The sequence below is a fragment of the Sander vitreus genome, chromosome 22 (assembly GCF_031162955.1).
Source record: "Sander vitreus isolate 19-12246 chromosome 22, sanVit1, whole genome shotgun sequence".
NCBI classification, from domain to species: Eukaryota; Metazoa; Chordata; class Actinopteri; order Perciformes; family Percidae; genus Sander; species Sander vitreus.
The window spans coordinates 12,705,140-12,717,393 of NC_135876.1; the positions used below are offsets into that span (position 1 = coordinate 12,705,140).

General features: G+C 42.3%; 1 protein-coding gene across 1 annotated transcript in view; it reads right to left on the reverse strand.

Moving 5' to 3' along the window:
* The window catches only part of pola1 (polymerase (DNA directed), alpha 1), a 50,163-nt gene that overhangs the window by 1,679 nt on the left and 36,230 nt on the right, over positions 1-12,254 (reverse strand). Inside the window, exon 36 of the mRNA XM_078280480.1 lies at positions 5,799-5,895. Within this exon, the coding sequence (XP_078136606.1) occupies positions 5,799-5,895 (97 nt within the window). The remainder of the gene's footprint in view (positions 1-5,798; positions 5,896-12,254) is intronic.

Below are 12,254 nucleotides of genomic sequence, written 5' to 3' on the forward strand. Positions count from 1 at the left end.
AAAGAAAATCTTCACATCTGAGTAGCTGGAACTAGTGAATGTTTAGTATTTTTGCTTGATAAATGACTAACTGACCATCAACTAATCCATTAATTGTTTCAGCACTACTTCAAATCCTGAACATCAACGATGAGAGTAATGGAACAGTCATCATAGTTCTTGTTACAAGCAAACAAATTAAAAACGCGTTTAAAACAGTGAGCAGCCCGTTATTTATCTAGTTCACACACACACACACACACACACACACACACACACACTCCATATGGCCGTTGTCATGTCCTCGCCATCCCCATATCTCCTGTCTCGTCCTTCCTGCCCGCTGCATTAGTGGCTGCTGGATAAATACCAGCCCACTGACTGCCTAAGGGAACAAAGGTTAGATACACAGAGATCAACAGTGAGGCAGACACACACACACACACACACAAAAAGAACATGCACACAGACGATTGATGGTAGTTAAACACTTAAAAAGCACACTAACTCACAGTCATGGCGACTAAAAAACATCCATGTGACAAACAGTTATCGCACATGCACTCGCACACACATAGAAGATGGTGTGGTTGATTTAAACGCCAGCAGCAACTATTACCAAATAACTCTCATATTAGCAAGGACAGGGATGGAGGGAGAAAAAAAGGGGGAGAGGAGAGGCAGGGAGAGACAAACTAGTCTATTTATCTGGGGAATAGAAGAGGGGTGATGATGCATGATCAAGCGAAAGCAATCATGTCATCATTTCTGAAAGGTAGGAAAAAAGAATTTTCCCCCTTCTCTCCTCGTTCCCCTTCCTCATGCCTTTCTCTTTTCCACCTCAATCACTGTGTGGCGAACAGATAAAAGAATGATTTAAGAGTCACAGAGAGGAAAAGAAAGAGGGACAAACCTTACTGCAAGTCGGAGCACAGTGGGGAGTGTAGTTCAAATAAATAGCCTCCCTTAAAGAGCGAGTGTGAGGCGGAAGGAGAGAAGAGAGGGGAGGCGGCATTGCTGTGAAGGCCGAGACATGTATGAAAACGGAGCGGAGTGGAAATAACGAGAAAGACGACGACTGGAATGAAAGATGGAGGAGGACGTGTGGATACTGTACACACAAATGCAGCATCAGATCCCCCAAACTTTGCGTAATTGATTGCATTAGACATTATTTCTCTCTTCCTGACACACCTTCACATGGACTCCGACACATACGCGTGCACAGTGAGTGTATCAGGGGTTATCTTTGCTCTAACTAGGTGTTGTCACACACTCGCACATACTCTGGCAGTGCTGGGCACGAGTAGATCGGGGCTCTGCACGCTCTAACTAGGTGTAAATACAATAACAAGCCTGTAATTAAGTGAGCATGATGAAGTTAATGGAGATCGGCCATTCTGGCGGCCGCCTCCATGAATATTCTATTAGGCTGGTGGCGACGGGCAGCTGGAATAGCAGTTAATTTAATCACCACTCGGAGCACAGGGAAACTTCTTTGTGTGAGTGTAATTGCACAGAATGAATAATTGATTTGACAATCGCACCCGTGGATTTTGCCACCCCGCTTTGTATCGCCGGAGAAAGGGAGGGGAGAGTGGAAGATTAAAAGAGAGAGAGGGAAGAAAATGGAGAGGAGGAAAAGAGAAGAGCTAGAAGACAGAGCGAGAGGAAGAGGAGTGGGAGTGTAGAAGAGGACCAAATGCAGAGTGCTGAGAGGTGGCAGGGAAGCGGTCGGTAAATGGATCATTAGAAAAGCGCAGCTCAAGGACAATTTATATTTTATCAATGCGGTAAAATTACATTATTGCTCACACACGCAATCATACTGCCCACACTCAAGATTGAGACCTGGAGCGGAGGGGTGATGGTGGGAAGAGAAAGGCAACAGATAGACACAGGGAGGGAGATAAAAAGGGAGAGCAGGGGAGACAGAGAGAAGAAAAGTGACATGAAATGATTTGAAAGTCATTGATATGGGATGTTCCCAGCTAAGGAACGGACAGCATGTTTTTTTCATAGTGTGTGTGCCTTTGCGTGTGTATAATCTATTAGAGATCTCCTGCAGCGGATGAAATTACCTCCATGTTTTACTCAGTTGCAGCAATCAGGCACAAAAATGCAATATACATGTAGATAAGACAGGCTTGCAAATGTGCACACAAACACCCACACCCACACAGCGTCGACTCTGAGCTCTTTTATGTAAAGCTATTTTACTTTAATGTGCTTTATTGTGTATCAGTACACATGTAAACACATATATAGCTGTACAGGCACTGCAGTGTATCATGAAACACACATTTATCTTTACGCTAATAGTTCTTGGAGTTAAGTAAACAACAGCAAAGCAAACATTAATATATACGCTCGATGGTGTTTTTTGCCTCAAACGTGGCAGCTAACCCTAACCATAACCATTGCCGTGCTGCCTGGAAGGCGACGTTGGGGGCAAAAAACACCAAACAGCAATATAAACCAGGATGGTATATGTAGGATTAACTCAAAGCATACTACAGGTGTTCATCGTGATGAAGGAACATGTCACCAAGTGCAACAGAGTTTAAGTGTTACTAGACAACAATTGAGGTCTACGGCACAGAGGAACAACATGTATTAGACTTTGGCTACAGACTTGTAAGTACAATCACTCAGTGCTGGTTTTAGTATGACTGGTTGACGATAAGAAAAATTTAGTTTAGACAATGGAATGTTTTTTATTCCTGTATTAAAAGTCATGTACCAGAATGACTGATGATCGGAATTAACTGTTTATGATCTCAAACAGTGGAGAAAAGGCAAAGCTGCATTTGAAACTTCAAGTTGCCAGCATAATGTCTAACCAGCTCTTCCAGTAGCCTATGAAGCTATTTACAATCACTACAAAGCACTATTGCCACCGGAAAGACAACACAACAATATTACAGTGAGATGGTGTGCAAACACAAACAGTGCTAATAAAGCCCTATAGGTATATATTTCACACACACAACAGAGTAGGGTGTATAGGATTGTAGGTCTCCTCCCTGTAATCTGAGCAGTGTGGCCCCTGGGTGTGGAATGCAGTAATATGGGGTATTATTGCCCCCAGGACTGAGGGATAACACCTTAAACCTATATTTTATAGCAGCATGAGTGTGTGTATACATGCATCCTCCTCCATTTGAGGAAAATGGCATGAGTGTGTGTTGGATATTAATCAGACACTGGTTTGTCAGTGTTGCCAGACCAGATGAACTGATACAGTCACACATTGTAGCCCTTTAATCAACAACACAGTGTGCCATAAATACAACCTCCTGGCTGGATAACAGACATCCAAACCATATTCTGGGTACTACAAGTAGAACTATTATACAATTGTCAGCTATGTTATCTCATCCTGTTGTTCTCCAATATGGCATTGTATTGTAATGTTAACTATAACTTTAAGTGTGCTGCATCATGTACGCCATGTAGCGATCACTCAAAGCAAACAACCGCCAGAAGTCTGTTATTAAAGAATGATTTGCTTGATGTTATTGAAAACATTTAAATGCAACTTACATCAGTGTGATGCGGCTACACATTTTTGTGGCCGTCACTGTGACACCAAGTCAGTGGAAACTTATTGTGTATGTGAACTCTGCAGAGTACTGGGTACTGAGTGTTTCAGCCAGGACGCATCCACATATTCTGTCTTCAAAATGAATTTTTGGTACAAGGTTCCTTCAAAAAGGAAGGGTGATGATTTGGTGGACTGGAAGCTCAAGGAACAAAATAAAAGTAGTTGGTTCTCGACTGACCAAGTAAACATGATGGTGTCTGGATGTAGTGTCTGTTTATCCCCCTAACCCGTGCCCCTTTACAGCCCACCAAGACACTTTTCTTACCAATAAAATGTTTACAAAATGTCTATACTGTTAATAAAATAACCAACCTGAGGAAACTCTCCTTTAATGTTTGCTTTTTGTATGAAATAATAGATAGTTTGACCTCATAAGGCCTGATGAAAGTTGGGTAGACTTAAACATTGTAAATACATATAGTAGCAATGAGTGTGACAGTGTGCCCGCGGTTTCTTTTTTCAGTTTACTTTCTTTTTTTTTTTTTTTAAATACTAAACCAACTAATCTGGGAAGCCAAAATCATTGGCTGCACCGCTCACAGCTTAGACATATACAACATAATAGACACACATAATAAAAACATGAAAAACAATATAATAATACTTGATTTTGATGGGTCTCAAGCCCAAAATGTCGGGAACTGTTGGTCTACAGGTCTGCACGGTTAACAGTTAGCATTCAAAGTGTGTCTGATCTTAGGAGCTTTAAAAAAAGTGGACAGACCACACGTGTGAAATGTCTGATTCCTGGTAAAAAGGCACTGACCTGATGTCAGCGGAACAAAAAATGCTCACAGCCGTCACTAAACAAGATCCTAAACTGCTCCACAACAATGTGGTGTGTATACTAAACACTGCAGCTTCTATGTGTGAAGTAAACTGTGGGCAGACATTTCCAATGCTTTACCACTACGTAAAGAATGTACTGTATTGTATTGTGAGGAAGAAAATAAGACTAAGACTCAGAAGAGAAAACCCGGCGCAGACAAAAAACACTGCAAAGAACAAGAACGTAAAGAAAGGAGTAGGCCAAAGAATTGATTGGCGATGATTTCTTGCATCTGGGCAAAGACAGAAATAAAAGAAAGCAAAAATGGAGGCTATAATCATGTTAGTACTCCCCCCCCCCCCCGCCCCCTCCTACACCGGTCCAATCCGTCCATTTCAGCTCCCTCCATCTTCTGAGTGGTCATCTGTTGATTACACGTTATATTTACCTCTGCTGTCTCACTCTTTTGCTGCCTCACTCAGGTCCTGACTGGCACACACTCACCGAATTCAGGCATACATATATAAATACCATACATACATAAATATTTAATCAAATAAATAAATCACTCGGCCCAGCGGCCCTTTCTAATCAAGTGACATCAATCAGGGAGAACTATGGGTAAAGAGGCCTTGTGGCTGACGCCTACTGAGTGCGCCCAGAGCGCTGGAGTAGCGTCTATTTGAGTCCAAGGGGGGAAATATACGCTCCATGTCCCATTATAGGAGAAGGGCTATCCTTTCGTCAGCGCGCACATTACTCCCCCTATCATTTCCCCAAATCTAAAACCTGTTTTCAATCAACACAGCCAAACGAGTGCCTGTCCAAGAGAGGGAGAGAGAGAGAAAGGGGAGAGAGAGCAAAGGAGAGAAAGCAGTAGAGATGGACAGTGAGGGTAAGGGTAGAGGGAGAGAGATGGAGGGCTCTTTCCTTCTTTCTTCCAGTGATTGGAGCGTTTTGCATTCTGTATGTGTGTGTGATTGAATCCGTCTCCTAAATTAGGGCTGTCGACTCGAGGAGCTGAATGCCCTTAACCCCCCTCCCCATATCCAATGCCCATTCTCCGCTACTTGTACTTGTACATCACTGGTGAATGCTATAAGTGTAGCCTGGCTAAAAGGTTTATGTTGAGCTATTGATTGCTAATGGTATGTTGTATGTGTTGTTGCGAGAAAGCATTGTTAGGACATCAAAATTCAAACTTCAATAGCGGTTCTAGTAACTTCATTTCAGTTCCAAAGGCAGTACTGCAGAATAATAAAAATAAAATAAAATGATAGAATAAACATTTTTTTTAAAAGCAGGCCTGTTTTCACAACTAGTACTGCACAAAACGTTAGAAATTAATCCTGTAACAAATAGAAAAGAACTTTAAAAAGTTAAATACAAGACCTAATGTTAAGTACAGTACAAAGCAACATGTATGGGTGTGCATAGTCTTACCTCTCTCATCACCCTGTAGTACTTTGGCAGCTGCATGGTCCCAGTCAAAGATGAACCTGTAGAAGCAGAGCTGGTTGTACAGGGCCTTCTCGGAGTACTGTAGACATAACACACACAGACAAAACAAGGGCTCAAACATTGCTACTGCGACAAAAACACAATGTGAACATAACCTGTCGCACAATCTGATGAACATAATGGAATATTGAATTTAATGTGTAATAATAACAACATCTCTCTCTCTCTCTCTCTCTCTCTCTCTCTCAGCAAGTAGTATGAAAGGGCGATAATCCGTGTAGGGAAGTTGGTCGGGGTGGTGGATGGGTAAAAAACAGGACTTTCATACAGGAGAGCGGGGATCGCGTCCCACGTGTGATGTTTCCTTCGTTTTCCACGTGTGTTGTTTCCTTACCACGTTCTTCTTTTCCTAAACCCAACCCAGTTCTTCTTTTTCTAATCCTAACCAGTTTTTGTTTCTCCCCACGTTAAAACCAACCGTAGCCTCAAGATAACACGTAGCCTCTCGACAACACGCCACGTGGCTTTAGAAAGTGGCTTGTATGTTTATGCGAAGTCATGATGTCACGTTGTGTTAACAACTTCAAATATGGAACACAAAGACAATATCTTATTTAAGCTCAAATTCCATTTATATGTGTGACTGACTACAAGGATAGCAATGGGAGGTTACCATACTGGAATAATGCGTGTAGAGCTAAAACAATCAGTTAATCGAATGGTTGATCAACAGAAGATGCAGATTATTCAATAATGACAACAATCTTAAACTGCAGTCATTAATGCATGAACACTCCACATTTGGAATTACAGTAGCAAGCTTTTCCTGTTCTTACAATTCTGCTGACATGGTGGGAATGGAGCATTACTCTCTTCTCAAACTTGTTTAACAGAAACATACAATATGTCACCACTTGACTCGCTAACAATGCTACTAATCCATTTTATTTCATGTTCGTATAAGTAAGTTATTAATCCCCATCATTTTAGTGTAGTGAGAGTGGGGATCATGACAGGGCAACAGATTAATAAACCCTGTTTACCAGTTTGAGAAACAGGTAGACTGAACGTGACTCTTCAAATGTGCACTCGGCTCATACGACTATTCCTCCCTGAAAACATCTCCCTTCCTCTGTGTGACACAGTAAAGCAAGAAAACAAATTTGCTTGCTTTGTTAATCTCCACTGCAATTAACTGGAGCCACACGACAGCCTGCCAGAGAGAGAGAGAGAGAGAGAGAGAGAGAGAGAGAGAGAGAGAGAGGGGAAAGAGACGGATAGGAAGAACAAGACCGAGAGGTAGGAGGGAAAGAGGAGAGAGAAAAAAAGGAAAAGAGGAAAAGGGTAAAGAGACAGAAAGAAGTGAGAGATAGAGAATCAGAGACGGTAAAGAAGAGAGAGAGAAAGAAAAGAGGGGATCAGGCCTGAAATGCCCTCCCTCATAATAGTTTGTTGTGATAAGCCATTGTGAGAGAGGCATGCGAACAGCCGAGGCTGTCAATTTGATTAGCCATTATACTGCATGTTTAATTGCAGTTATTGGCTCGTCATTTCCCTGCTACGCTGGAGAGGGCACGCTAAGCCCCGACCCCACACTGCCATCAGGTGTGCGCCGAGTGCTTTATTATTACCACCAGGAAGAATCCCCTGACAATTCCTGTGTGTCAGTATCTGTGTGTGTGTGAAGTGAGTTTGTGTATGCCTATTATAGCTGCCAATCGGCAATGTGCGTAATTGTAATTTCAGTTTTTACTGCTGTGGCATAATCAAGTGGCAAGATCTAAATCTAATGCAACTCAATGCAAACTATGTGATGAGTGAATGTGAGTGTGTATGTGTTTAATGGCTTTCTATGGCTGCCCACATGGCACACACAGCTGTTGACCGTTGATGCACTGCCTAGTCAACAACCAAACCATGCTCATCCCATAATGGAGCCTCGGTTACGGTTGCCAAGGTTGAACAAGCTCAATCAGCACAAACAATGCACACCGCTACTTCCTCTTGAAAATGAAACACACAGAACACACACACACACACACACACATGCTGATTGTGGGCGGGCCAGTTGCAGCATACTGATTGATTGACAGGTGTCAGAAAGGCGTGGCTAAAATGTTACAGGGTTGTTATTGAATTTAGAGCCCCTCAACCCCACCTCACTCTCACACAGCAACACACACACCCACCCACCCCTCCTCATTCAGCTCTGTGCTTTGTTCCTGCACTGACACCATTTCAATTTGCTCCACAAATCTGCAGCATTTTCAGCCTGACTGCCTAAGGAGCAAACCAGCTGTGAAATTGCCTCTCTCCCGGGAGCGTAGGACCCCCTAGTCCCCCACCTCGTACCCCTTGCTCCATTGCCTCCCTCTTCGCCGACTCACTACCCCCCCCCCCCCACACACACACACACGGCGCATGTACACACGCACAAACACAGTTAAGCCAAAAGGGAAGAGGGAAATAGGCATACATGTGTGTGTGTGGAAGAACAAGGAGAGAATGGAGACAGGATGTATAGAATAAAGAAAAAAGTAAGACATAACAAAAAGAGGCTAAATCACACAAATTGATCCAAATCACGGTCTAAAATGGCTCACACAATGAAACAAGCACTCAAGACTTGCTCAGAGTCTTAAAACCACCTGCCTTCATCTTTTAGGGGGCACATACACATAGACGCACACATCCGATCTCCAAAGAACTTGTGCACACTATACTGTTGTGCAAGTACACCAGTGAAGCAGTTAGTCAGTCAGACCATATTTCTCTGCGTTTATGTGAGGAACGACAGTACAAAAACAAAAACACAGCGTTTATAGTGGAAGAAAAGTGTGCAAGCTGTAGAAAAAAACTACGACCATTAAATGCCTTGACATGGATATGGCTTAGAAGAAAATATAGCAGCAACAGTGACACAAACAAGGCATCAGCGTCACACTTTATTCCATACTCTTCTCTGGTTTAGGTGCAAACACGCGCTGTAAATACTGAAGCTACGATATCCAAGCCCACACACAACTGCAGCTGCAGAAAGAGAGAGGGAGCGAGAAAGGGAGGGAGACAGAGAGAAACAAACATACATTTTTCCTCAGCTGTGAGGCCACAAGGCTTTAAAACTCTTGAGCTTTTTAGATGCGATGAGCGTTATTGCCGGTTGTGGTAGTCACGCCGATCAGCTTCACAAGACACCATAATGAGTCAATATATGTAAATCTTTACTAGGCAAACACGGCGGGAAACAAAGGCATTTAACTGGTGCTCTCGCCCGCAAGCCTCCAACGATTCAGCACCGGTAATTTCTCCCCATTGAAAGGCATAATTGCCTGCTATTTGAAGATATTCATGCTCAATTTTTGAAATTAATTTCAATTGGAGGGAAATGTAGAAATGTCAGCTCCAGTGAAAGGGATTTGATTTCAATTATCCTCGCTCAAAGGACTGTGATTTCCAAATACACTTAAGCAAAATTATGACAAGAATTTTTGTTCGGCAAAATTCAGTGTTTAAAGAGCGATTAGGCGATAATGGGGCAGCTTTGAGCCGGCAGTGAATGCAGCCGTCTCCCTCTGAAAGGCACTCAATTATCTCTGATTGCTCCTGCTATAATGTATCAAATAGAGATACCTGCTATTGCCGTAATTTGTGTGAAAATTAACATGCTGCAATTTCCACTAGAGGGAAAAAGGGAGCTCTAATGGGCGCCTGAGCGTACATCAATAAAACGAGGGGAGAAAAAGAGAGCGACAAAAAGGGAGGGTGAGAGGAGGAGAGTAAGAGCAAGCCAGGAGAAGAGAGAATGAGTGCAAAAGCTAAGGAGGGAGGGGAGGTAAAGAGAATAAAAAGAAAGGAGCAGGGGAAGAAAGCAATTGAAAAAAAGGTGGAAAGAAAAGGAAAGTCAGGACAGAGATCTGAGACACGGTGAGAAAAAATTTGAGTTAAGCACTGTGGAGGGATGGAGAAGAGAGAGGAAGAGAAAGAAATTTAATTTACTGAAAATATTACAAATTGCACCTGTGCATAACTCCCCCAAATTACCAACCAATCGAGGCAGAGTGCCTATTACTCTCCCATTACATGGAGATCAGATCACGCTCTGAATCTGTGTCCAGAGAGAGAGAGAGAGAGCGAGAGAGAGTGTGTGTGAGAGAGAGAGAGAGAGAGAGAGAGAGAGAGAGAGAGAGAGAGAGAGAGAGAGAGAGGGAGAAGAAGAGAAGAGAGGCAGCATCCACAGTGACGGTAAATGTACCATGATGCAACAGAGAAAAAGGAACGCAGACTCACAAACCAGACACTGCTTTACAAAAGCTCTGGCACAAACAAGTGCTTTAAGTGTTGCATACACAAAAGAAGAAACTCATTGTCTTTCAGGTTAGTGCTGCTATAAGCTTGATAATCTATGATGATACTGGCAGGTAAAAAGCATAAAGGGAATGTAGCCAGAGTGCTAAATGCACAGAAATCTGATGGAGCATCCAACATCAACAACAACGTTAACTAAACAAAATAAAAGACCTGTCAGTGGGGGACTGGTGGATGCCTGATCTTCCCTAGTTGTTGAGCACAGACTAACTACCACCAGCTCAAACAGCCATGAATGGCCTCTTGAGTACTTTGCATAATTGGCAGCAATTTAATATGTAAGCTGCTGGGGCTATTAATCTCCATGCACTGGCTTGATTCAGATAACAGTGTTACCTAATACTGAGAAGTCAGTGTTAGCCTCTTATGAATCATGTTATACCAAATCTCTCTCCTCTGAGTGAGGTCAGATGTAAGGGCGAGCAACATGTACTAGGGTTTAAGTATCTTGCTAAAAGGCACTTCAGCAGGGCAGATGCTTTCAGCCCTTTCTGTTAACAAGGTGTGTAATATTTACACTGGCACACTGTAGGCTCTTGAAAGACTAGTTCAGTTGTTAATTATTGAACAGATACATTTCAAAACATTGTTAAAATAAATGGAAAAAGAAAATTGTTAATCCATAATTCAAATATTCAAAAGGCATTTAAATTATACTTTGTGTTTATTTCCAACCATTTTGTCCGTTGCTTTTGTGAAAAAATATTTTTTTCCTGTTAAATGGTTTTGGGAGTTTTCTTTTCTTACCCGACTTGAGGGTCTCATATTAAGGCAAATAATTATAGTTGTTATTCAGACAACCTGCAGCTGGTATACAATATATGAAAATAAGAAAAACCTTGTTACGGTTGTAAGCCACAACAGTACAGCAACATGTACATGTCTCGTTAAGTGTGTTCCCTTATGACATGAACGGATACATTAGTAGTTTCAGTCAGCGCTCCATGGGCCCAGCACTGGTGGAGAAATGGGAGCAAGCTAGTCGGCACCACAGAAGAAGAGCCTTCTGAATTGTGTCCCAGTCCGCCAAAATTATTGATTTCAAAGCTTGTTCTGTGCTCAACACTGTGCTTTCTATTTTTGCAAAGTGATTTTTATGACACGCTTTTCAACTCTAACAGGTAATGGTGTCTACATTGTGTGCCTCCTGATTTTTATTCCCACCTCACACTACAGTATCTGTAGCAGTCAGTAGGTTGTAGCATGGACTATCTAGACCAAACCAGCATTTTGTCAAGGACAGATATCCTGACTGAATGCCACCACAGTCCTGCTAAAACACAGAGAATCTAAACTGATAATTAATTTAAATAAATTGCCTAACACCATGTCCATTTTGCTGATTATGTTTGTTGTAGATTATCATCATCATGCATCCAAAGAAGTACATAAAAGAGATATGCTATGAAAGAGTCCAGAGATTAAACAGCATGGTTGAGGAGCAAGTAAAAATGAAGAGAAGCTACAAGTTTTAGGATAGAGAAAAGTTGCATGAGTGAGCATAGAGAGTTTAATGTCTTATTCAGCCTGCAGTTTAAAGTGCCACGGCCCTCAGGCACAGCAATGGCTGCCTAAGTGGCTACAGTGACAGCAGAAATTGGCCTTCTGGTTTACAACCTGTCGCCACAGAGCTAGACACAGCAAAGCAGCCAGGAGGGACAGCTAGGAGCAGAGCACGCAAGATAAAAAAAAAATTGACAAGAGAGATTTAAGGCCAGGGTTGAGACAGGAATGGTAAGAATGGGGGGACAAAAACATTGATTGAACCGTCACCCTCAAATTGAAAGGAAGAGTGTTTCTTTTAAATCCAGTAGTCAAGCTAACAAAGTGTTCATGCGGCTATGAGAGCTACGAACACCCAGACACACAGAAGCTGCAGGACAAAGAGAAGATTGCTTTCATCATTGTCTATATGGTGAAATGTGATACTAATGAGTAAAGATGTACAGAACATATGTGAGGAGAGACTTCAGCTCCATAGCACCATCACCTGGACAAAACATAGAGAATTCAACAATGTACTTTGGTGTGTGCAGTCATCTCAACCTCAGGCCCAAAGTGTGCGTTTGTGAA